The sequence below is a fragment of the Geotrypetes seraphini genome, chromosome 6 (assembly GCF_902459505.1).
Source record: "Geotrypetes seraphini chromosome 6, aGeoSer1.1, whole genome shotgun sequence".
NCBI lineage: Eukaryota > Metazoa > Chordata > Amphibia > Gymnophiona > Dermophiidae > Geotrypetes > Geotrypetes seraphini.
In genome coordinates this window covers 209,384,396-209,411,858 of record NC_047089.1, presented here as the reverse complement: position 1 = coordinate 209,411,858, position 27,463 = coordinate 209,384,396, and the positions used below count along the sequence as shown (strand labels likewise).

General features: G+C 45.3%; 1 protein-coding gene across 7 annotated transcripts in view; it reads left to right on the top strand.

Annotated features, from left to right (window-relative positions):
* TACC1 (transforming acidic coiled-coil containing protein 1) overlaps nt 1–27,463 on the top strand; it is a 110,504-nt gene that overhangs the window by 69,498 nt on the left and 13,543 nt on the right. For 4 of the 7 annotated variants that reach the window (XM_033948704.1, XM_033948703.1, XM_033948702.1 and 1 more), the window contains 2 exons: nt 7,532–7,587; nt 21,556–21,678. In XM_033948704.1, coding sequence (XP_033804595.1) covers nt 7,532–7,587; nt 21,556–21,678 — 179 coding nt within the window. Of the gene's footprint in view, nt 1–7,531; nt 7,588–21,555; nt 21,679–26,120; nt 26,183–27,463 lie in introns of all 7 variants that reach the window. The other 3 variants (XM_033948708.1, XM_033948706.1, XR_004539880.1) reach the window with 2 other exon arrangements.

Below are 27,463 nucleotides of genomic sequence, written 5' to 3'. Positions count from 1 at the left end.
GATTGGGAAAGGGGAAGGGACTGAGACCTATATACAGCCTTTTTGTAGTTTTACAACCACACTCAAAGAAGTTCACATACAGGTACTTCAAGCATTTTCCTTGGCTGTCCCAGTGGGTTCACAGTTTGTCTAATGCAGGGGTACCCAATACGTTGACCGCGATCAACGTATTGGGTCGATCGGGAAGGCAACGCAAGTCAATCGTGGAGCCCATCCCAGGTTCCGTGATAGACTCGTGTTGCCGTCCCGATCGACCAGCCGATCAGCCTTCCTCTCCCCGAGGTTCCCCACCGGTCATCACTTCATACCCATTCTCGCTGTGCCCTTCCTTGCCCGACTGCCAGAACCCGTCTTCCCTCTCTCGCTTTCTCCCGTAGACAGTCTTTGATAGACTGGGGGATGATGTCACTTCCTTCGGGAGAAGGCGGGAGGAAGGTCTAGGGAAGTCACGATCCTGGAGAGCTGAGCGCCGACTACCCCTGGCGGAATGAACAGAGCCACCAGACTGGAGAAAGGCAGTTGGGAGCAGGAGGTGCTCTTCCCAAAAATGCAAGAACTGCTACTGCTGCTCTGATGTCTTGAGCCTGATAATGGGAAGTTGAGGGGGGGGGGCGCTACGCATTCTTGTAAGTGCCATGCTGAAAGGAAACTGGAATGGCTCTCATGGAAGGATTTATAGACTGGCTTTTTCTTTTCGTCGGCCCTGGGCGTCCAGAGATTTGGGCCTGCAGAAGCCTCGCGCTGACCAGCATTCCTCTCCCCGACGTCAATTCTGACATCGGAGAGGAATTTCTGAGCCAGCCAATCGCTGCCTGGCTTGCCCGGAACTTCCTCTCCGACATCAGATTTGAAGGGGAGTAGAATGCTGGTCAGCGCAAGGCTTCTGCAGGGAGAGCTTGGAGCGGCAATGGCTTGGAGGCCTGTTCCCCAGTGGTGGCGGCAAACCTAGTGGCTTGGGGGAGGGCAGGGAGAAAGAAACAAAGGGGGCAGGCAGGGAGACAGAAAGAAGTGGGGGCAGGGAGACAAAGAAAGAAGGGAAACAGAAAGAAAGAGGCAACAGGGAGACAGAAAGAAAGAAAGAAGGGGGCAGAGAGAAAGAAAGAAAAAGTTGGGGGAGAGAATGAGGTCTGGAGGAGAGAAAGCATATAGGAGGCTTAAAGAAGGGAAGAAATATTGGATGCAGGAGTGGGCTGAAGTCAGAAGATGTTAGAAGAAGTGTAGCCAGAGAGAAGTGAGAAGTCAGAAGAAAGTGCAACCAGAGACTCATGAAATCACCAGACAACAAAAGTAGGAAAAATGATTTTATTTTCAATTTAGTGATCAAAATGTGTCCGTTTTGAGAATTTATATCTGCTGTCTATATTTTGCACTATGGCTCCCTTTTACTAAACCGCAATAGCGGTTTTTAGCGCAGGGAGCCTATGAACGTCGAGAGCAGCGTGGGGCATTCAGCGCAGCTCCCTGAGCTAAAAACTGCTATGTGGTTTAGTAAAAAGGGAGGGGGTATATTTGTCTTTTTTGTATAGTTGTTCCTGAGGTGACAGTGCACTTTGAAAAAAACCCGGAATGGGCACCCCTGGTCTAATGTATCTGGGACAGTGAAGGATTTAGAGCCAGATTCACTAACCTGCCCGCGCAGGTCCGACGAATTTAGCAAACTCCAATATGTAGATGGGGGCGATCGGAGGAACACCCTCATCTGCCGGCACGGATCGCTCTATAGCGATCCACGCGCACATGCGCTGGACCTCCGGCCCAGCACTTTTTTAAAAACTTTTTTTAAAACTTTTTTTTACAGCCTGTGGTTTTAACCCGCTTTAAAGCCTATGGGTTAAAACCATGGGCTTACACTGTGGGGAAGGGTGGGAGAGTCGGGGCAAGCAGGCGATGAGGGCAGCTCGGGACAGGCAGGCGATCAGGACAGCGTCGAAGCAGGTAGGCAGATCAGGGCAGGCAGGCGATAAGGGCAGCTACAGTTGGGGCAGGCAGGCAGATCAGGGAAGCAGGAGATTGGGGCTGACAGGGCTGAGAGCAGGGCGGCAGAAGGCAGTCGGAAAGGGCTTCAGCAACTGGTTCTCAGCAGTCGCTTTTTGGGTTGATCGGCCAGCACAGTCGAATCGGCAAATTTGTTTAGTGAATCGCATCCCTGCCTACTTTGCATGCAGTTCCCCTCATTTGCATGCGCGGATCAGAATCGGATTGCAAAACAGGTTAGTGAATACTGCAGGAGGGAAATCGGATCGCAAAGGGCTCGCAAACCGATCGGTACACGATCGGTTTGCTTAGTGAATCTAGCTCTAAGTGACTTGCCCAGGGTCACAAGGAGCAGCGCCAAGGTTTGAACCCACAATCTCAGGGTGCTGAGGGTTTAGCTCTAACCACTACAACACACTCTCCTCTGATTGCAGATATAGTATTTGGTTATAGTGCCAACTTCATCTGTAGCTTTTAGTCAGGGTAAAGGGGTAATGGATTTGATGTACTGACTTTCTGTGGTACAACCAAAGCAGTACATTTATTATTTACAGGTACTTTCTCTGTCTCTACTGTACTCACAATCCTACGTTTTGTACCTGGGATATTGGAGGGTTTCGTGATTTACCCTGATTCACAAGGAACTGTAGTGGGCATTAGATCCAGCTCCCCTGTTTCTTTGCTCACTGCACTAACCATTAGGTATTTGAGGGCTATTATCTTCATCCCTGATATAAAGAAGTCCTGAATGAAAATATTTGGAATAAGCATATGTCATCTGTGCAGTGTTTGGTTTGAGCATTTGTACATTATTCTGCTGTCTTCCTCTGTTATCATCACCATCTCAGGGTGAAGGGGAACTAGAGAATAACACGGGGACAAATTTTTCCCTGTCCCTGCAGGAACTCAATTTCCTCATTTCGTCCCTGCAAGTTTTGTCGCTGTCACTGCCCCATTCATAGAAACATAGAAGATGACGGCAGAAATGGGCCACGGCCCAACAAGTCTGCCCACTCTACTAACCCACCCCCTAATTTCTTCCTTGAAACGATCCCACATGCCTATCCCATTTTCTCTTAAAATCCAGCATGCTGCTGGCCTCAATTACCTGAATTGGAAGTATTTCTTCATCGAAAGGGTGGTCGACAATTGGAATAGCCTTCCAATTCAGGTAATTGAGGCCAGCAGCATGCTGGATTTTAAGAGAAAATGGGATAGGCATGTGGGATCGCTTCAAGGAAGAAATTAGGGGGTGGGTTAGTAGAGTGGGCAGACTTGTTGGGCCGTGGCCCATTTCTGCCGTCATCTTCTATGTTTCTATGAATGGGGCAGGGACAGCGACAAAACTCGCAGGGACGAGATGAGGAAATTGAGTTCCTGCAGGGACAGGGAAAAATTTGTCCCCGTGTTATTCTCTCGCTCCCCTTCCTGTAAGCTCTGCTTTAACTGCACAGGCCTCAAACACTTATGACTTTAAAGGGTTTGAGGCTTGTGCAGGTGAGGAAGGAGATTGCAGGGACGGGAAAAGAACTCTCTAGGATGGGAAAATGAGTTCCTGTGGGGACGGGGAAAAGTTTGTCCCCGTGTCATTCTCTAGAGCTAATATAGTATCTCAAGCATCCTTAGGCATGGATTGGCACAGACCTCTGGGATTAGCAACTAAGAACTGGGGTTCTGGGACGAAAGGTTGTTTGTTTGTCCCTCACCCCCATCCCATAACTAGCCAAAAGGATGTTCTGCTGCCCTTGTACTAGAGAAGACAGCAGTTTTAGTCTGTAGATCAGGGGTAGGGAACTCCAGTCCTCGAGAGCCGTATTCCAGTCGGGTTTTAAGGATTTCCCCAATGAATATGCATTGAAAGTAGTGCATGCAAATAGAGCTCATGCATATTCATTGGGGAAATCCTGAAAACCCGACTAGAATACGACTCTCGAGGACTGGAGTTCCCTACCCCTGCTGTAGATTAATTGTCCAGTGCTTATGATCCATGAGAGGAAGCTATTGGAAATGTCTGTTATTGAGAAAGACATGGGTGAAGCCACTGCTTGCCCTGTATTGGTAGCATGGAATACTGCTACACCTTGGGTTTTGGCCAAGTACTAGTGACCTGGATTGGCCACCGTGAGAACGGGCTTGATGGACCATTGGTCTGACCCAGTAAGGCTATTCTTATTTTCTTATGTTCTATAATATGGATAGTAAAGAGAGTCAGAATGCTATGGGTAATAGCTATTTATTGAGGTCTTTTATGTACTTAATGAGTGGAGTTGATAATGAGGGTTGCAATTAGATGATTATTATATAGGGGTAGGTCCTGTGGATATGATGTTATAATTAGTATAATGATAATTGTTGTTGCACAATGAGATGTTATTAACCCCCCTCTTTTACAAAACTGTAGCGTGGTTTTTAGCACCGGCATGGCGATAACAGCTCTGACGCTCATAGGAATTCTATCAGTGTTGGAGCTGTTACCGCCGCGCTACGGTTTTGTAAAAGGGGGGGGGGGGGTGGCTAAATTTGTAACTTGTTTTTAGAATTATAAACTGCTATGGCGCTTCAGTTTTTGGCGGTATGTTAAGTATTAAAATCAAATTTAGGAACATTATTGCCACAAGGTGAGAGCCTATTCTTAAATGGTAACTGGATGCCGAGATTCCTTTTGTAGAATACTAGTGTCATCCAGCATCAGCGTGCCTTACATTTTACATGCCCACAGCTACACCAGCATTAGACCTGGCACAACTGGTCACACAAATGCGGTAGTGAGAGATTAGAGAAACTGGGCCTCTTCTCCCTTGAAAAGAGGAGACTGAGAAGGGACATGATCGAAACATTCAAGATAATGAAGGGAATAGACCTAGTGGATAAAGACAGGTTGTTCACCCTCTCCAAGGTAGGAGGGCACTCTTTAAAGTTAAAAGGAAATAGATTCCGTACAAATGTAAGGAAGTTCTTCTTCACCCAGAGAGTGGTGGAAAAATGGAACACTCTTCCAGAGGCTGTTATAGGGGAAAGCACCCTCCAGGGATTCAAGACAAGTTACTGCTGAACCAGAACGTACGCAGGTAAGGCTAGTCTCAGTTAGGGCACTGGTCTTTGACCTAAGGGCCGCCGCGTGAACAGACAGCTGAGCACGATGGACCACTGGTCTGAGCCAGCAGCAGCAATTCTTATGTTCTTATGTGTCTTATATATTGCTATATCTCCAACAGGATTCAAAGCAGTTTACAAAAAATGACAAAAAGCTTACAAAGAGTAAATTAAGAACAAAGAGCGAATAAGGATAAAAAAAAACCCCACAAACCTAGAAATTAAAGAGCATTATAAGGCATCATGTGTTGAACCAGGCCCATTTCTCAAAGAAGTAGGTTTTCAGCAATTTGCAAAAAGAGCAAGAAGTAGGTATTGATTTAATTTCAGCTAGTAGGTCATTCCAAATTTTAGTTCTCAAATAAAAATGCGTTCATGTTGCCTTTTATATTTGACATTTTTTTAAAGCTGGATATAATAAGACCTTGCTCTTATTGAGTCTCATGGAGCCTGTACTGTGAAGTAGTTAGCAATGCTCACTTATTGATGAGGGACATTAGACAGCCAGTGCCTTGAAAATAATGCAAGCAAATCTGAATCTGGTCCTGTTTGTTTGGGATTTAGGGGTCAGCATTACCTGAGCTTGGAGCTCATACGGTACGTGGCGGGAACAGGAAGGGATATGCATAATACACAGTATTTTCTAAGTTACATGAGCAAATGGGAGCTCCACCCAAGTGAATGCCTTCCTTGTATTTTTGCGCTATGCCCACTTATGCATGCATTATACATCCTGCTAATACACATGCAAGTGAATCTTGACCCGCATAAGTGCTAGTATGCTATAATTATACATGTGCAGGTGGTACGTAAACGGAGGCATACTGTTATAGAATTGACCTTATAGATCTTCCCAGTCCTGTCCTAGAGATACCACGATCAGCTGAATTTTAAGAATATCCATAATGAATATGCACAAGATAAAAATTTTGCATAGATTGAAAACCCAGATTCGCTAGGGCTATGGCATTACAGGACAGGTTTGGAAAACTTTGCACTAACCTTACCCCCTGTTTTACTAAAGTGCGCTAACCGATAGCACGTGCTAATCGAATAAGCACAATGCTAACATGTCCATAGACTAACATGCACACGTTAGCGGTTAGCGCACGCTAATCGGTTCACGCACCTTAGTAAAACAGGGCCTTAGTCTTTTCACTGTAACAGGATCCATTTACTAATGCTGGTATAATTTAAATTTAATGTGCGTTAATTTGCACTGACATATATTAGAACCTCACTAAAGTTGCATTAATGTTCTGAGTTTGTACCTGAGGTGTTGGTGGGCACAGTGATTTGCCCAAAGTCACAAGGAGCGTTGGTGACTAACATTGTGCAGCCTAGAGAAAGTTCTTCATTTTTCCCAGTTTTTAGTCATGTCTACCTGCCAGGAAGTCATCATAGTGAATCCTTGGGTAGGACAGTACGAGCAGGAACACTGGGTTCAGTGCTGTATTACCAAATATACTTGAATATAAACCAGGATTTTGGGCCAAAAATGGGGGTTCCGGTTTATATTTGGGCCCCCTCCCAAACTTTTTGCAGGCCACTAGGCTCGGCACCCTGTGTCCTCCCTCCCTGCCCCACCCGTACCACCTCTGCTGCTGGAGTCCGTTTGGTCCAGAGGTGTAGCAGGCAGGATCGAGCTTTCCGCGCTCCTGCCCACTGCCAATCCGGCCAGTCGCTGCCTGCCGCAAGTTCCGACTTCCAACCGCTGAGCCGTACTGAGCCAGGAGCATGCTTTGGCACTGCTGGTTGGCGCCAGGTGGCTTCCTGAATGGTTCCTGCGAATTGCATGTAATTTTTTTGTAAATTCAGGGCTAAGCATTCTGGAATGACTGATATGAGCCCAGCCCCTGTGACTATTAAAAGAACCTGATATTTGCACTCAAGTCATTACCTGTCTTCAGTTTTTAATTTGTGGCCACATTCATTCCATTAAAAAAATGATAATTCTCGCAGTCAATCACTGAAGAATAAAAGTTAGGTGATGGATTTAGAGCTCATGATTATAGGTTTCTGAAAGGCCTTAGCGAAGTACTGCTACTGCAGTGATGAGGCTATGTAAGTTGAAAATCTATGTGAGGGAGGAAGGAAAATTGCTTGAACAGGAGGGCTGTTAGACTTTTTCTTATTTATTTGGATTTTGAATCCAGTTGGGTAAAACTCTTATGTGTTCATGCAAGACACTGAAAATCCAGCAGCCTTACAGGGATTTTTTTACACATATATCACAACATGCATTTATAACATCTGGTTAAACTGAAATTCTGAGTGACGTTTGGAATTTAGGGGTCAGCATTACCCAAGCTTGGAGCTCATGTGGTGTATGGTGGGGCAGGAAAGGAGACTTCATAGTGTTTCTACTCTACAATAAGAAGTAAGTATTCATTGCATAAGCCATAGGCCATAGAACTTGTCTCTTTAAGCATTTACAACTCCTCTGTTCTTTCCTGTCTTTTAGGGTGTGAAAAAGAAACTTTGAAAGAGACAGAGGAGAAAGAAGGCCTCATCAATCCTGTAAGTACAGTCTATGTGCCTGGATTCATTTCTCTATGAAATCAATGTACACACCAAGAAGGTTCCCAATGATAATGCAAAGACAATCTATCATATAAGTGTGCAAATAATCATACTATCTTGTCACCATACCATGTATAGTGATATGTTATTTCTTAGCTACATATTAAATTATTAGTTCGCGAAATCTTCAGATGTGCTTCACATGAGCTATATTTAGCGCTACTTGCAATTTTGTGCACTGCAATCTTCTTGCGATCAAACGCTCTTTTTCACTTTATCAAATCCCAAAAAGTCTTAAATCTACACTGTCAATTAACTGTAGAAATGCACGTGGAGGGGCATAATCAAAAGGGATGTCTAAGTCCATTTGTGTCCAAATCGTCCAAAGTAAAAAAAACAGCCTAGGACACATTTTCGAAAAATACGTCCAAAATTTTTTTTCTTTCGAAAATCGTCTTAAGTATACGTCCTGCCGATCTGATTGTCCAAGCTTCTAAATCATTCATCTTTATATCACATTTCCGTCCAACTTTTCGGACAAGTCAGAAATGCCTAGAACAAGCCCTGTTGGGCATGGGAGGGGTCTGCAAAATGATGGACTGAGCACAGACATGCCACCTTCACAAAAAGGGTGCCATGCCTTTTCCTCACTACAGCTCCCATGGTGAGCCCCCCAAACCACCTCTAGAATCCCCTAGATCCACTTATCTACCACCCCAATAGCCCTTATGGTTGCAGGAGCCACTTATATGCCAGTAAAAAAGGGTTGTGGGGGGTGTATAGGGCAGTGCACATGTTTCAATATCAATGCAGGGATTACAGGGGCTTATGGGCATGGGTCCTCCTCTCTATGTGTCCCTAACCCACCCCCAAGACGACTTAAGCTGCCTCTGTGCTGGATGACTAGGCTTTCCTATGCCAGGCAGCCAGGTGATGATGGTCTTGAGGCTGAATTTTAAAGGTGTGATTAATATTTTTATGGGGGTGGGGGGGTCGGTGATCACTGGGATAGTGTGTGGGGGTCTGTTTTATGTGTTTGCAGTGCTTATCTGGTGACTTTAGGTGGGTTTTTGTGACCATGTGACCATGTCCAAGTTCCGTCGATCCCAGCCTGTATAACTTCGGTTATACATGCTGTACGACTAAGTCTAAGCCAGCCCACGTCCTGCCCAACTCACACCCTCGACACTCCTCCCGAAACACCCCGTTTAGCTTTGGTCGTTCAGCGGAACTATTAAGGCCTAGGATGTTTAGAAATACGTCCAAAACCCATTTTTATTATCGGCATTTGGACGTATTTGGGAAATGTTCATCCAAGTGCCGACTTAGGCCGGTTTTTGGACGTTTTTCTCTTTCGGTTATGAGCCCCTTAGCTTTTAGAAGTCGTAGAAATTGCTGTCGGGTAGGGATATGTTCCTCTAACATGTTTCGCCTCACGACTTTATCAAGGAAGTCCTCCACCCGACGCCATTCGAGCAGGAGGATTTGCCCTGCCCTACTGACTTTGCGAGCCAGCTCTACTTCAGCCCATCCGAGGGCTGCACAAGGCCAGCCTCTCTTCAGCACACTGCGGGCTGCCGAAAGCTTTTTCTTTCCGCTCCAGCGCCTCCAAGGCAGAGGAAGGAGGAAGCTTCCTCCATCGTGTTCCTTCTTCCTCCACCCGATGCCATTCGAGCAGGAGGATTTGCCGTGCCCTACTGACCTTGCGAGCCAGCTCTACTTCAGCCCATCCGAGGGCTGCACAAGGCCAGCGTGACCCGACCTCTCTTCAGCCCACTGCGGGCCGCCGAAAGCTTTTTCTTTCCGCTCCAGCGCCTCCAAGGCAGAGGAAGGAGGAAGCTTCCTCCATCGTGTTCCTCCTTCCTCCACCCGACGCCATTCGAGCAGGAGGATTTGCCCTGCCCTACTGACCTTGCGAGCCAGCTCTACTTCAGCCCATCCGAGGGCTGCACAAGGCCAGCGTGACCCGACCTCTCTTCAGCCCACTGCGGGCCGCCGAAAGCTTTTTCTTTCCGCTCCAGCGCCTCCAAGGCAGAGGAAGGAGGAAGCTTCCTCCATCGTGTTCCTTCTTCCTCCACCCGACGCCATTCGAGCAGGAGGATTTGCCCTGCCCTACTGACCTTGCGAGCCAGCTCTACTTCAGCCCATCCGAGGGCTGCACAAGGCCAGCGTGACCCGACCTCTCTTCAGCCCACTGCGGGCCGCCGAAAGCTTTTTCTTTCCGCTCCAGCGCCTCCAAGGCAGAGGAAGGAGGAAGCTTCCTCCATCGTGTTCCTTCTTCCTCCACCCGACGCCATTCGAGCAGGAGGATTTGCCCTGCCCTACTGACCTTGCGAGCCAGCTCTACTTCAGCCCATCCGAGGGCTGCACAAGGCCAGCGTGACCCGACCTCTCTTCAGCCCACTGCGGGCCGCCGAAAGCTTTTTCTTTCCGCTCCAGCGCCTCCAAGGCAGAGGAAGGAGGAAGCTTCCTCCATCGTGTTCCTTCTTCCTCCACCCGACGCCATTCGAGCAGGAGGATTTGCCCTGCCCTACTGACCTTGCGAGCCAGCTCTACTTCAGCCCATCCGAGGGCTGCACAAGGCCAGCGTGACCCGACCTCTCTTCAGCCCACTGCGGGCCGCCGAAAGCTTTTTCTTTCCGCTCCAGCGCCTCCAAGGCAGAGGAAGGAGGAAGCTTCCTCCATCGTGTTCCTTCTTCCTCCACCCGATGCCATTCGAGCAGGAGGATTTGCCCTGCCCTACTGACCTTGCGAGCCAGCTCTACTTCAGCCCATCCGAGGGCTGCACAAGGCCAGCGTGACCCGACCTCTCTTCAGCCTACTGCGGGCCGCCGAAAGCTTTTTCTTTCCGCTCCAGCGCCTCCAAGGCAGAGGAAGGAGGAAGCTTCCTCCATCGTGTTCCTTCTTCCTCCACCCGACGCCATTCGAGCAGGAGGTTTTGCCCTGCCCTGCTAACTCTGCGAGCCAGCTCTACTTCAGCCCATATTTTACTATTCTTTTCTGTACCATATTTTACTACTGCCTGCTCCTGTTTAGATGCTAAACTCTTCTCTGCTTTTGCTTTGTTCAGCACCAAACTGTACCATATTTTACAATTGTCTTTGCTCCTGTTTAGATGCTACACTTTTCTCTGCTTTTGCCTAGTTCAGCACCAAACTGTACCCTCAGCCAAAGGTTTCTTACTTTCTCGGTTGCCCCATTTCCCCTAGCACATCCTGTGCACACACATACCTTAACTGTGCAATTCTCCCTCGTTACCCATTTATTGACCCAAGTCTCTCCGCTCTAGGCACCACATGGAAAGCGCTTAGACGCCAATTGTCCCCACTGATATAGCCCCCCTTAGTTCTAAAAAAAAATAAAAAAATAAGGCTCTCCCCCCTACTTGCCCCTGCTCTTAGCCAGCTCGACTTAAATTTCCCCTGCTCCTTCCTCAACCAACTCTATCCCCCCTCGCTGCAGATTCTCTCACACCAAACACCCCACCATGAACCCATCCTTCTGGATCCTTCTCCTCCTACTCTGCTCACCTCTCTATCCTTCCCTCTGTCTGAAACCTCCCTCCCCCAACCTACTCGACCCCGCTAACACCAATACCATCTGCCCCGGACTCAGAATCCCCACACTGATACGCACCAGAAACTCCCCTCCCAAGAAAAACCCCCGAAAAGTCAACCAAGATTCTCTGAAGCCCCTACCCCCTGCCAATCTTCCCAACACTGTCCCGGACTCTCTCACCCCAGTCCCGACACTTTACTGCAATGCCAGATCCGCGTGCAATAAGACCCAAATCCTGAAAGACCTTCTAGATGAGCTCAACCCTGGTTTCCTGTGCATCACAGAATCATGGATCGCCAAAGACGATCAATTCACACAAAACGAACTCCTCCCCCATAGTTACCAAGGCCTCTTCTCCCCCAGACCCAATCGAAAAGGTGGTGGTCTTGCACTCCTCTCCAAATCTTTCTTCGACGTCCAGCTCCTTGAGACGGGCACCCATGCCTCCCTAGAATATCTGCTTGCCTCAGTTAATGACGAACTCCGCGCCCACCCATTGGGCATCCTGTTATTATACCGACCACCCATCCCTTGGACCAAATCTTCCAATCTCGTCTATGAGACTATAACAACTGCCTTCCTTAAATTCCAAAGACTTCTAATCGTTGGTGATATCAATCTCCACCTCGACGACACCAATAACAATGATACATCCGAATTCAACAACTTCCTTACCTCTCTAGGCTTTCCCTCACCCACCCCATCCCCAACCCACGAAAAAGGGCATACTCTAGACTTTACCACTTTCATTGATCTTACCGCTTTCAAAACCTCAACCGACGACACTCGCTGGGAACAAGTCCCTTGGTCTGACCACTTCTTAGGGACTACCTGCCTCCCCATCTTCATGTCACATCTTCACTCCCCACCCCACTCCTCTCATTCCTTAACCTTCCGCAAAAAAAACCTCGAGCAATCTATTCTGGTCCAAATTCCTCAACAAACTCTCCTCAAACCCTAGACCTACAGACCCCGAATCACACTGGCACAACTGGACCGCCCTCTCCGAGTCCACCTACCACTCCCTTGCCCCATTAACCACCAAAACCATCTCCTACCCCCGAAAGGCCCCCTGGTACCTACCTCTCCACAGAGAATTGAAACAGAAATGTCGCGCTCTGGAGCGCAAATGGAAAAAAATCTAAATCCCCCTCTGATAGACAGACCTGGAGAGCTAATATTAAATTTTACAATTCAACATTAAAAAAAGCCAGGAAAAACTTCTTCGGAGATAAGATTTCTAGATCCAACAACCAGACCAGTGCGCTGTTCAACATCTGGCGCTCACTAACTACAAAAAAAAATGACCTATCTTTGCTCCCACCATCTCTATCAGCCGATGCCCTTGCAAATTTCTTTAATGAAAAGGTTACCACCCTAAGATGCTCCTTCCCCCCCACAGTCTCCTATAATTCCTTGACCTCTATTGATCTCAACCCTACCTCACTTGTATCCACTCCCATTCCTGCCGACAGATTCTGGACCTCCTTCGAGCTTGTCTCCGAACCGCAAGTCTCCAAACTCTGCCTCAAACTAAAAACTTGTAACTGCTCTTTGGACCCTTTCCCCTCCTACTTATTCGAGAATATCCCTACACAGGCCATCGCTTCCCTCACTGGACTTATTAACTCTGCCCTAACATCGGGCCTTTTCTCCCCCGACATGGGACACATTTCATTGTCCCCTCTACTGAAAAAGGCCGACCTTGATCCCTCCATTCCATCAAATTACCGTCCTATAGCAAATATCCCTCTCCTAACCAAGCTATTAGAATCCATCATATCCACCCAACTCTCTTCCTACCTAGAAAGATTCTCTATCCTCCTACCCCACCAATTCGGCTTCAGACCCAACTTCAGCACCGAATCCCTCTTGGCCTCACTAATCTCTAAGGTGCAACAACTCCATTCGCGCAACAAATCTGCTGTTCTTCTTCAATTCGACCTCTCCACAGCCTTCGATGTCATTCACCACGACATCCTAATTTTCCAACTCTCCGAAATAGGCATAAGCTCCACTGTCCTAGATTGGTTCTCGAAATTCCTACGCTTCCGCTCCTACACCGTTAACACAAACGGTACCTCATCCCCCCCCTGGAAGCCGAAATGTGGAGTCCCGCAAGGCTCACCCCTCTCCCCTATCCTTTTCAACATCTACATGTCCTCTCTGAAACTCCTTCATCTATCCCCCCTAGAAACTCTCTACTCCTACGCTGACGACATCCTCATCCTCCTCGAGACCGACTCGAACCTCTCGAACCTCACTGAAAACATATCCTCATGTATTACGAACCTCCAATCCTGGGCCCAATCTGTACAAATGAAACTAAATGAGTCCAAAACAAAACTACTTTGGCTTGGCCCTATTTCAGACCATTTACCCTCCTCCATCCCACTACCTTCCGGCCCCACTCTCCAGCTTGAGTTTTCAAGCAAAGTCCTAGGCTTCATCTTAGACTCCTCCCTCTCCTTCAGTGATCACCTCAACTCCCTGGTAAAAAAATGCTTCTTTAGCCTCCATATGCTGAGGAAAGTAAGATCCTGCTTTCACCATTCTCATTTCGCCATCCTCGTTCAATCCACCATCCTCTCCAGACTGGACTACTGCAACTCCATCTATATAAGCCTAACTAAGAAAAACCTCCACAGACTTCAGCTAATTCAGAACGCCACGGCCAAGCTTATTTTCGCAAAAGGCAAGTTTGATCACGTCTCTCCTCTCCTCTCCAAGCTTCACTGGCTCCCAGTATACTCCAGAGTCCTCTATAAATGTGCCTGCTTAGCCTTCAAGATTCTACAGGGCATCCTTCCCCCCGTTATCCCACTCCTTTGGAATTCCTCTAACCCACTCTCCTCTAGATCCTCCCAAAAACTGAAACTATCTTTCCCATCTACAAAAGGTATATCCCGCGCAGGAAAACTTGGAACATCCCTCCCCTTTAGAGCCACAGAACTCTGGAACAACCTCTCATCCCCACTCAGAAATGTTAGCGCCTTCCAATCCTTCCGTAAACACCTGAAAACTTGGCTCTTTTCAAAAATCTAATCACCCCCCGTTCTCTAGTACCCTGTTCCCTCCCTATCTTCTCAGTCCCTCTCCTATATCCATCTTTGTAGTTCCTTTCCTCTCAACCTCTGTAAACCGTGCCGAGCTCTGCGCTTGCGGAGATGATGCGGTATACAAACCTAAGGTTTAGTTTAGTTTAGTTTAGTCTATTAGCATTGTGTTGTAATCTGATAAATAACTCAAATCTATTTTCATGTACTCCTCCACAAATTTCTTCACATTGCTCACCCCCACTTTTTCTGCATTGCCATCCCGACTCACGTTAGAGCTTAAAGATGGCTTCGGCGTCTTTGTTAAACATTTTTGTATTCTCCCGGTTGTTGTGTCAGCTGTTCCGGCCCAGCAAACCCCCTTCTATATCAAAGACATCCACTCGATTTCTTGCAGAAAAAGTGGGGGTGAGCAATGTGAAGAAATTTGTGGAAGAGTACATGAAAATAGATTTGAGTTATTTATCCGGTTACAACACAAATGCTGATCGTGAGGGTCTGTACAGGGGACTTCCTTGATAAAGCCGTGAGGCGAAACATGTTGGAGCAACGTGTCCCTACCCGACAGCAATTTCTACAACTTCTAAAAGCTAAGTGCATTTCTACAGTTAATTGATAGTGTAGATTTGATAAAGTAAAAAAGAGCGCTTGATGGCAAGATTGCAGTGCACAAAATTGCATGTAGCACTAAATATAGCTCATGTGAAGCACATCTGAAAATCTCATGAACTAATAATTTAATATGTAGCTAAGAAATAACATGCCACTATACATGGTATGGTGAAGAGATAGTATGATGATGCACACTTATATGGTGGATTCATTTGTCTGTCACGTTAATTAATTTATCCATTTGCTTTTTTCAAGATGGTCATCCCTCCTGCCAAAAGATGGCCTTGGTCATGGTATTTGTCCTAAGGGCACAGAGCTCGGTAGTCCTGTTTTGTGTGCACTGAGAATTTATTTCATGATTCATCCTTGTTTGGGGATTGAAGTTTATAAATGGACTACAAAGGAGGTTTTCATGATACCTAAGCTGCTAGAAGGAAGTTTTAAAATGACTTGGGTTGCATTCTGTAACTTTTTATCCTGGGCTGAGATCTTGGGGGATTATGTATCAACCCTGTATTGTGTAATCCCATCACCACTCACTGTTGGTCTTATCCAGCTGTTGTTCAGTCCACCTGCATGCCACCTTCTAGCTTTTTTTATGCTATCTTTCTTTGCTACAGCATGTCCTGGATAGCTGGTTTGTCAGCATGGCTTACTTTCTAATATTTCAAAGCACACTTTGTGGTCCAGTTTCTGAGAAAGGTGCTTAGGGGCTGATGCAGAAAGCTGTGTGTTAAAGTGGAGTATTGGTGGCTGAGTGCACAGCCACCTGACACAAATTTAAGGCCAAAGTTTTGCTTGCCAATTTAGTAAGCTAATCATATGCAATTTAAAAGTATGCAGAACTTATGCGTTAATTAGGGCAAGCACACTGGACATAACATGCACGAGGTTCAACACCAAGGGTGGCTAGTACTGTACATATGTCCAAGCAAAATGAAAGTGCCAGCACATGTCTGTGTATGTACAGGGATGATATTCTGTGGGTAAATTTTGGCATCACAAAAATTTTGTGTGCATAAAATTTTTCCTGTACTGATATTTATAAACAGGTGATTTAAAAAAATACATGTTTCTGCTCAGACCAGTGTGCAAAACCATCAGCTTCTATCTTATAAAAGTTATGGCACAAAGAAGATACAGCTATTAAATCCTCACAGCTGGAGTGGAATAGCTGCTGCCTCAGCACCCTAAGGTTCTGGGTTTGATCCCAGTGCTGCTCCTAGTGACTCTGGGCAATTCACCTAACCCAGATATGGACAAATTACGGCCCATGGGCCATATCCGGCCTCTTTAGTTTTTTAATCCGGCCTGCCTAAACGCTCCCCGCCCTGTACCTTTAAAGCAAAGTGCTTGAGCATTGAGACCTTTCTGCATTGGGGCTTTATAGGTTTAAGTAACACACATGTTAACATGCTGTGTGCCGATGTGCTACACATAGATTTGCACACCCATAAAATTGTGTGCAGACATCATGCCAGTATCTTTCAGGCCAATGCTCAGAACGCCTGCGCTGTTCTGTACAGTGCAGGAAAATATTGCAGGAACAACGCAAACAAATAACTTCCTAATGTTCAGTACTAATATGAGCAAATCGCATGCACTCTATTGGTGCTGAATATTAGGATGTTATTTTTCAGATCCTGCCTCGCTCATATGCACAAGAGCTGTGCAGTGAGCAAAACTCTTGTGCGCATGCCCGGTGAAACTGGGGAGCCGGAAGGAGGACAATCACTGGCCGAAGGATGCCGTTTATTTATTTATTTAAAAATTTATATACCGCATAATAACTATGTGGTTTACAAAATCACATGCATACATAATTCACAAATGCTAAACATGTTTCAACAAGACAAACATCCTACAAGATGGAGTCACAAGATCCCATAAAATCATTTACAGAACAGGAAGGCATTAACAGAGAATATCATTAGCACAGGAAGTCATTGACAAATAATTGCATTTTCAACATTTTCTTAAAGTTCAGTCTCCCATCACAGAATTGCAGAATACCAGGCAGTGCATTCCAGAGGATTCATGCAGGTGGTGGATGTCTTCCAGCTGCACAGGAGACCATTTGCAGGAAAAGCAAATCCCTTTGGATTTCCAGTCTAATCTTTTCAGGCAGATGTGGGAAAGAAGCCACCCAGCAGCACCAAAAGCCCTGATCTGTATCTCCCTCAGCTGATCTCCCCCAAATTTGCATCCCAGCCATCACCTCTCTTACTTGCTGAAGCGAAGGTCAGAAAAATAACCTAATGCCAGCTCCAAATTGGCGATCGGGTTCCTGTAGTAGGGCAGTTTCTTTAAGTGCGCTGATTCTGAGCATTGGGTGGGAATAACTAAGCAACTGATTTACATGCATTCACATGCTGTTTGTGCTGGTCTTCAGTGCTTAAACTACTCCCTGTGCTCATGTTCTCTGAACATGTACACAGTCTAATGCCAGTGCTAGTCCATTGCTAATTGCTTCTAGCACCGGTGTTAGGTTCTGAACATCGGCCTTTGCGAAAGCTTTCTGCATCAGCTCCACAGTGCATTTAAGAGAATGGAAAAGGTGCTACACTTGTCTCTCCTGATTCGCGGGTTTAGGACTTGCGACTTTGGTTATTCACGAGATTCTAAACCTAGAACCACCCCCGCCTCCCTTCACACCATACCTGGTGGTCTAGCGGTGAAGTGGGGCAGGAGTGATCGTCCTATGCTCCTGCCCCATGCAGAGACGTCCACAAAAATGACTGCTGTGAGTTCCCATGGCCTCACGAGACTACAGCGGGGACTCATGGCAGCCATTTTTGTTGACAGCTCTGCACAGGGCAGGAGCGTAGGATGATGATCGCCCCTGCCTCGCTTCACCGCTAGACCACCAGGTAAGGTGTGGAAAGGGCCAGGAGGTGGGAGGAAGGCAGGGATGGGTCAGTCAGTCCTAAAAGTTATTCGCGTTTTTTCAATATTCGCAGGCCGGCTCTGCCCCTAATCCCTGTGAATATTGAGGGGGAAAGTGTATATGTTTCTCAAAACATAAGTGTGCTACACATGGTAGCCTCTAGGGGGTAGCAGCATCCCAGGTTTACTATTAGTGCAGCTGCAATTACTACAGAAAACAATACTTAACCTTATATACATGAGCAGTCAGTGTGTTCCCTTTATGGCAAGAAGGCTTTCATTTGTACCTTCTTTTTATTATAAATGCACCCATATAACCCTTTAACTTTAGGCAAGGAGAGCATCTGAAATTCAGAGCAGCAAATGAGGCCATTCCTGCACAATCTTTCCCCAGTAAGTAGTAGTAGTAAATTAATGGTGCAACCCCTACACTGGTATTAAGTATAAAGCTATACAAGGGGGGTGGGGGGAACTGGGGTGGGGGGAGGGAGGGAGGTTTGTTTTCCTGTTGTTCTGTTTCAAACATGAAAATTGTGAACTTTCATGAGAAGGCTATGTTTGAATGCCTGATCTCTGGCCTAGCTGTATTGTATACCTGATTATTGTATCTATGCTGTTATTCTCTTTGGCTTGGTTGCTGATTGTACCTCTCGTGACTGGTTCATTCAATAAAAATATTTTCAAAAAAAAAAGAAGAAAATTTTAGGTGATTGCAGCCTTCTGTGTGAGAAGTTGGGATGGACCCATTTAGGCAACAAACATTGCAACAAGGTCCCCTTCCTATTCTTGCCCATCCCTTTGGCTCCAGTATGGGAAATGGCACATCCAGTCCTTGAATGATAGAACTGGGCAAGAGACTGTCATTCTAAACATAGTGTGCTCTACTTAAATGGGTCAGTCATTTCAAAATTACTATGTCCTAATTTCAGGAGTAATCAGTTTGTGTGAGTGTGTGTATGGCTTTCCACTAGTATTTTTAAAAACAGGAGGTGCTGTTGTAAGCTTATCGTGTATTACATGGAGAAATGGACATTTATAGATGATGATAGAGAATGACACGGGGACAGATTTTTCCCCGACCCCACGGGAACTCATTTTCCTTTCCCGTCCCCGCAAGTTGTTTCCCGGCGCCTGCCCCATTCCTGCAAGCTCCGTCCTCATCTGCACAAGCCTCAAACACTTTAAAATCATAAATGTTCGAGGCTTGTGCGGTTAAGGCACAGCTTACAGGAATGGGACAGGGACAAAACTCATGGGGACGGGATGGGCGAAATTGAGTTCTTGCGGGAACGGGGAAAAATTGTCCCCGTGTCATTCTCTAGATCAGTGTTTCTCAACTCGGTCCTGGAGTACCCCCCCTTGCCAGTCAGGTTTTCAGGATATCCACAATGAATATGCATGAAAGAAATTTGCATACACTGGTTCCATTATATGCACATTTCTTTCATGCATATTCGTTGTGGATATCCTGAAAACCTGACTGGCAAAGGGGGGTACTCCAGGACCGAGTTGAGAAACACTGCTCTCGATGATAATTCAAATAACAAGGAATATCACTCAAACAGCACAATGTAAAACCTGCCTGGGTGCTGTAAGGGTTCCATTTTCTTTTGGGACTCTATTCAGCTTTCCTTGTTCCCACGCTTCCCTCTTCAAGATTTGGAGAAGTTCAGTGTTACTGCTCTTGAGGAAGGAGGTTTGTTGTCTCCGAAACAGAGCTCTGTTGGAACTTTGGACTGCTCATCTGCTATTATTTGCTGTTATTTGGTGAGATAAGTACAAAGCTTTTACATTTTAAAGTTTGTTTTCCATTTTGACCAAAGCGTTGTGGAGGGGAGAACGTTGTGGGAAGCTGACCCCCCCAAATTAAGAAAACACATGGTGCAATTTATATTGCACAATTAATATACTGAAGAGATCACAGCACCTTTTTAATTTTTGTATGTGTTTTTGTACTTTAATTTTGAACATGTAAGCACAAAGGTCCAGGGATGTAACATGCTTAATTAGCCCTTCTGGGTTGAAACAGCTTACAACTCATTCCATAGGGCTTGTCCCGACAAATTGAATTGTGTTTAACTGAGAACCTTACACTATATTAAAATTATTTAATCCATTTATAGTTTTCCCTCGTTTTGTGATGTGGTGCAGATCTCCCAATATATTTGGCGGTTAATGAAGAATTCTTGCATTTGACCACGGATTAATTTATTCTTCAACAAGTTTTGATTTAGACTTTATTCAAGTGTAAGGGTTCCATCAACATCAAACAGGCAAACAGTAAAATAATCCAAATAGTAAATGGCACAGAATTTTTTTTTTTTTTAATAGAGCAGATAGCCCTAGTGCTGGCCTTCCAGATATCTGTGATATTTACATAGATTATGGTGAGAATATCACCACTCTCCAGCTCACTTGCCGTTTGCTACACATTCCCAGGGTACTTCGGCTCAATGGGAACCAGGATTGGAATTTGGCACCAGGAACTTTCATCCACAACTGCCCAGAGATTTTTTTTTCCCCTCCCAAATCAGTGTCATCCAGTTGTTACAGTTTTGATCCAGGACCAAAGGTCACCCCCAGAGCTGCTCCTGAAACCCTGAAATCCTGAGCCCTAGACACAGGCCATTAGACCGTTGCCCTTGTGTGATAACTAGGGCTTCTTGGGGGCTGTGAGCGAATGGCCTGAGGTCCAGAATTAAACCTGTGTCCCTTCATACAGCAGTGCACATCAGCTGTACTAATCCACCAGGCCGTTGCAGCCGAATTCGCCGAGCGAGTAATGCTGTAGCAGAGGAGTAAATCCTTCTTCCCAAAATTTGCCCTGGTATCTAAAAAAGTTACTTGGCAGTTGGATTCTCTTTTAACATCAAAATTGGTTTAAAGCAGCAGTCATTAGGTTTTCGTCAACATTTTATTTTCAAGGCTCCATGACACAGGAAGAGTGTTCAAACATGCTTCCCTTTTTGGGAAAGCAGCTCCCATAACAGCTAAACCCTTTACCTAGCAGACAACAGTAGGATTAATGCAACCAGCAAAAGGAGCTTACAGGGACCCAATTAACCTGTTTTCCCAAGGATATGAGGGGAGGGAGGACAGGTGTACTGATTGCAGGAGCCTCCTTGCTGTACAGGAATAATGTCACTGGAATTCACCCTATCAGAATAAATTCTCCAGAGCTCAGCACGCCCAATGAGGAGTGGGCATGCAGTAACATGCCGCCTATGCCCACACAACTGATTTACCAGTAATGTGACTGAGAAAACAGCCATCCCACTCAGTGACATCTTGACAATAATCTGTCACCCACACCCAGTGGTCAAGTATTTAAATTCCGTTTGTTTGCACCTTCTTTGCTTACATTATAATTTGCAACTGTGGAGATCCACAGAGTGTCTGTCCTACAGTGAAGCTAAAGCTTAGTTGAATCCTAATGTGAGCCCAGCTGTCCAGAAAGGAGAATGGATTTTTGGCAACAGACAATCGGTGGCTGCCATGGTAACAGCAATTGGCTTCTGAGGGGCTTTTACTTATAATGCAGGGGGGTCTTTTGGCATTATTTTGTGTATACATTGTGTCTGACATTGAAAATACAGGTTCAGGACCTCAACTTGCAAAATTCAGGAATACATGTTTCCAAAAAAAAAAAAAAAAAACAACCCAAAAAAGCGATAGCCCCGTAGTGGTTTATTACAGAAAGTGTGTCAGATTCTAATGGGATTCTGAAGTGAGTAGTAAGTGTAACAGGGACATTTTTAAAAGAGGGGAAGAATGAACTCCGGGTATGTACAGGAACATTCTGGGAGAAAAAGCAAATCATGAGAAAAATAAAGAGCACTTTTTATTTCTGCAGCTTGCGGACACCTGCTGCAGCAAGCCTGAGGGGCCGCCAGTAAGTGGAGGAGAGAGTCCCTTGGCCGGTGTGCGTTTCAGTGAGCTGGACAAGCTGGCTGTCCTCACTTTAATAAGAGAAGAGGTAATGGCTTGATTATCTTTGTGTCTCTGTTCCACCTTTCCAGAGTAAGCTCGAGGTGGATTACAGCAATTCAGGCCTAAGTCCTGCCCTAAAGAGCTTACAGACTAAGAGGATACTTGAAGCAGATAAAGCTGCTCTCCCAAGGTCACCTTAGCAGGAGAAGTAGGAATTGAAAACTGTCTCCCAGCCCATTCTTTTTAACCTCTGCTGGGGAAAGGCTGCAGGTCTTCTGGAAACATGGAAACATTCATGTTGACAGCTATGGTGATTACAGTTCCTTTCTGTAGTAAAGGTTCATGTTTGGCCTATATTTGTAAAGCTAACTTCCCTTAGGAAAAAAAATATCCTGGTTTCTTTATGCAAATTTATGGGGACCACATTAGAAGCTGTCTTTTAATTGTATGATTTGTTTTATATGTAAAAGGCTCCAAACCTTGCAGTTAGAAGTAGACTATTTAAATTCAGTTCCGATATTGCATTTAGAAATAGACTGATGTAGAAAAACAGGAGTGCTGGTGGAAGAGGAGAAGGGTGATGATGGATCAGACAGAATGTCCATTGATTTGCAGTGATTTCTACTGGATCTTGGAGCTCAAGTACAGTAAGATAAAATAGACAAACAGGCATAGTGCCCACAAACTGGAAGTCAGCAGTCATCAGACTGATCTTGAATGAAACCACGCTTGACCCTAACATGACCAGCAACTTTAGACCTGTCTCCAACCTACCCTTCATCTCCAAGATCCTGGAAGAAACAGTGTTAAACCAATTGCACTCCTTCATTGACAAACAACGAGCCCCTATCCACCTTCCAATTGGGATTCAGGAAATTCCACAGTACTGAAACCGTCCTTCTCGAAATCGTTGACGACTGCTGGAAACTCATGGATAAGGGTGATGATATCCTTCTGGTGCTGCTGGATCTCAGTGTGGCGTTTGATACCATTGACCATCCCTTCCTTGTTGCACAGTTCTCTGAAATTGAAATACAAGACACTGTGTTACAATGGTTCACCTCCTTCCTGAACAATAGATACCAAAGTTTACTGCTCAACAGTGAGCTATCAAAACCGAAACTGATCAAATACGGTGTTCCATGGGGGCTCTGCTATCTCCCCTATTATTCAAACTCTATGTTAGACCTGTCCTAGACATAGCCTACAAATACCAAATACAGATTCACTCCTTTGCAGATGGCATCCATCTTTACCTACGACTAGGAGAAGACCAAGACGCCCAAATCACGAAACTCCTAAACTGCCTCTCAGAAATCAAAAACTGTATGTCCGTCAACAAATTGCAAGTAAATGCCTCCAAAATGGAACTCCTCTGGATCCGCAAAGAATGTTGCAACCGCATCCGTTCCTTACTGCACTGGGACTTGACTAACATAATTGCAAAAGACCAAGTACATAGCCTAAGAATGCTCCTTGACTCCAACCTAACGCTCTCAGGTGGTATCTTCCTCATTTTACTACCTTCGACAGCTCTGAAAAATAAGGAACTACTTTTCAGAATCTGACTTCACCCAACTCTGTGATTTAGTACTCTCCCACATGGATTCCTGCAATGTGCTATTCAGTAGTCTCACAGCAAAGAATGTACAACATCTCCAACGTGTACAAAATGTGGCAATCAGACTTTTAAAAAACCTCTATGTCCGCAACCCTGTCTCCCAGGCTCTATTGACGGCTCACTGGCTACCCATAGTCAAACGTTGTGTCTTCAAGGGCCTGATGCTAGCGTTCAAATCCTTGCACAAACTGGTTCCAACTACATGACAACCAAGCTCTCTCCATACGTGCCGAACAGGTTCCTCCACTCCCAGGATGAAATATGCTTCAAAGAGCCCCTTAATCATGCCCTTCAACTGCAAACAATCAAACGACATTTCTAATCCCACTTAGAACATAAGAATTGCCACTGCTGGGTCAGACCAGTGGTCCATTGTGCCCAGCAGTCCGCTCCCGCGGCAGCCCTTAGATCAAAGACCATTGCCCTAACTGAGACTAGTCTTACCTGCGCATGTTCCGGTTCAGCAGGAACTTGTCTAACTTTGTCTTGAATCCCTGGAGGGTGTTTTCCCCTATAAAAGCCTCCAGAAGAGCATTCCAGTTTTCTACCATTCTCTGGGTGAAGAAGAACTTCCTTACGTTTATATGGAATCTATCCTATTTTAACTTTAGAGAGTGCACTCTCGTTCTATCTACCTTGGAGAGGATGAACAACTTGTTTCTATCTACTAAGTCTATTCCCTTCATTATCCTGAATGTTTCGATCATGTCCCCAGTCTCCTCTTTTCAAGGGAGAAGTAGCCTAGTTTCTCTAACCTCACAGTACAACTTCTACAGCCCCTTAACCATTTTAGTCGCTCTTTTCTGGACCCTTTCGAATAGTGCCATGTCCTCCTTCATGTACGGCGACCAGTGCTGGACACAGTATTCCAGGTGGGGGCGTACGATGGCCCGGTTCAGCGGCAAGATAACCTTCTCCGATCTTTTCGTGATCCCCTTCTTAATCATTCCTAGCTTATCCTTTTCTCCACCATGAGTCTTCATACCGAGCCACTGGAATTGACTGTCCCCGCAGATCAGATCCGTTGAAGGACTTCTCAACTTTAGGAAAGCAATAAAAACATACCTCTTCACCTAACTTTCCTGCCCATGACCAAAAGATTACAAAGAAATGTACATTGATACTAGATCCCGGTATGTGTCACATTAGGAAAAAAAACTAACTATGGCAAATTTAACCTGTAAATTGTATATTATGTATATTGGTATTGGATCCCTAGTGTCAAGTTAGGAAACTTGTATTGTAAAATTTGTACTGAATCTATGGCAAATCGTAACCTGTACATTATGTATGTTTAACCTGTAACCCGTTCTGAGCTCTTTGGGAGAACGGGATAGAAAACTAAATAAATAAATAAAAACGGTTCTCAGGCCACTTTCAAAAGTGCTTCTCTCCTTCCATGCTTGCAGCAGGACTGTCTTACAAATACATCACTGAGCATTGGTTTTGCAAGGGAAAATGGAGATCTGAGAACAATTTGGAAGCTGGGATAGAGTTAATGGAGAATAGCAGCATTGCCAATGTACATAAGAGCATTCATCAATAGAATTTGGGGAGAGTGTGGTACAGTGGTTAAAGCTACAGCCTCAGCACCCTGAGTCACATAATTCCCCCTTCGCCCCAGGGGCATTAGACAGATTGTGGGCCCACTTGAACAGACAGGGAAAATTTGTTGCCAGAGAATGTGGTGAAATCAGTTAGCTTAGCGGGGTTTAAAAAAAGGTTTGGATAATTTCCTAAAAGAGAAGTCCACAGGCCATTATTGAGATGGCTTGGGGAAATCCATTGCTTATTCCTAGGATAAGCAGCATAAAATTTGTTTTACTACTTGGGATATAGCTAGGTACTTGGGATCTGGGTTGGCCACCTTTGGAAACAGGATACTGGACTTGAGGGACCTTCATTATGGCAGTTCTTATGTTGTTATCATTGCTTGAGTACCCGAATAAAAATTCATGTAAAACTGTTTTGAGCTCCCTGGGGAGAACGGTATACAAAATTGAATGAGTGAATAAATAAAAATACATGCATACATACCACCAGCCTTGGGTGAAGAATTAGGAGCAACTTTATGCTGAGCACAAAATAAAAGGGAAGAGAACCATCAACTACTCCATCAACAACAAATAGTTTGATTTTGCATCCATTTTTCTTCCTTCTAGAACTCAGGGTAAGGCTGTACTGCTGGGGAAGTTCACGGGTGGCAATACACAATGAACTGCTGACTTGTCAGAATGTCACTGGCAAGACAGTCGAAAGCCTTGTTCCACAGATCAGTGACTTTCAGTCAACGTAATGTGAACGCTTTGTCAAGTGATATTGGGTGGAATGGACATCATGCATGAACATTCAAATAGGGAGTGTCTTTGTGGTTGGAGTTGGAGTCTACAAAAGGCTAGAGGCTGACTTGCCTGAAGGCTGTAACCCGGACTTGCCTTGGTGTCGTTGAGTGTCAGCTGAGTCAGCATAAAGGGTCAGAGTGCTTTCACATTTGTTTTATAAGCGCCGAGGTGCCAGAGAGAGACCGAAGAAGAGGGTGCATACAATATTTTAAGAAGCAGAGGGAAATAGGGAACTTGGGAGTTGAGGGGGGAGGGAAGGAGAAATGAATAGGGGAAGATGAGATACTAAGTGAATGTAGAGAGTAAGAGAGAAGTATGCCAGGAAGAGGAAAGAAAGTAACTTGAAGGAAATTTGTGAGAACTACAAATAAAACACTGAAATAATGAAGGAACTTGAGCAGAAATAGAAGGGTGATGGGATTGTTCTGAAAAGTACATAGACGGTATGGTCTTCATCTGCTATCATTTTCTATCAATGTTGTCCATCTGTACTATCTACTAAGTTTTTTTTTTTACAATCCCTAGAATCAAAGAAATTGGATGATGAAAGGAGGTGGACAAAAAAAATCTAAACTGGATATAGAAAGGTTAATAAACTTTGTATTCTAAACTATGAAAAAAAGAAAGAAATCTGTATTGAGGTTTAACCTCTTTAAGCTTAGCTGTGCTTGTGCTTTAGCTCAATCTATGCAGGCTCCCAGGCTGAGCCCCTCTAATCTCTAACACTTTACCTGTTGCGTGACCTTGGGTGAGCTGCTTAACCTTCATGTGCTTAACGTGACTCACGGCTTTCTTTGCTCTGTCTTCACTTTGTGGTGTTCTCCCTGCAGCACATACAAAACAACTTCTGCCGGACTCTACTTGGCTGTAAAGTGGTTTGGATATAATTTTTTTTAAATACTATGTGTGATCAATTTTAAATTCTCTCTGTATAGGAAAGTAACACAATGGGATCTAGTTCTTGGCTTATATTTAAAAGACTGGAAGGAGATATCAGACATCAAAGTGTGAAGGAAATCTCCCCAAAATTTACTTTCCCATATATATATCATTAAGGAAAATGAATAGTTATTTGATGCAGATGACCTTTTTTTTTAAAAAAAGGTTAATAAGTGATCCAAAAAAGGATTTCAGAAATAATTAGGTCATAAGTTCTCAACATGTGGTACACATACCCTGATACCTAAGCAGGGGGTATATAGCGCCCAGTGCCCAACTGCTACTTTCCTCTCCCTGCCCTGCAAAATAAATGAAGCCAGGTATGGGGCCATAGCCCTGTACATGCCACTGGTATGTCTTAGCATTCCTCCCCCCCCCCCCTGAAATGGGAGGTTCCATCTTAGCGGGTGGACCAGCAAGAGGCACTAGCGGTGTGCACAAGGCTATGCTCCATGCATGGTTTCAGTTTCTTTGTATCCATGGAGTTGGGGAAGCAGCGGGTGAGCAAATGGATGGGTGGAGGTGCCGATGAGGTGTTGAGTCACCAGGGGTGTGGGAGGAAAAAGAGAGATGAGGCAATGGCAGATGGTGATAGTAGAGGGAGATGGGGAAAGAGAGATGAGGCAATGGTAGCTAGTAGGGTGAGGGGAAGAGAGAGAAGTGAGGCAATTCTGGATGATGGGTTAAGGGGAAAAGAGATGAGGTAATGCTGAATAGTGGGGAGCAAATTGTTTGGAGAGAAGAAAGACAAGAGGGGTGATTATGGATGGGAATATATATATTTAGAGAGAAATGAAATCCTAGATGATCAGGGCTTAGGGGAGGGAGAGACAGAAGGGAGATGCTGAATGGCAGGAGAAGAGAGAAGATGTTGGATGGTTGGGGCAGGAGAGAAAGACAGAGATGAGATCCTTGATGACCAGAGCAGG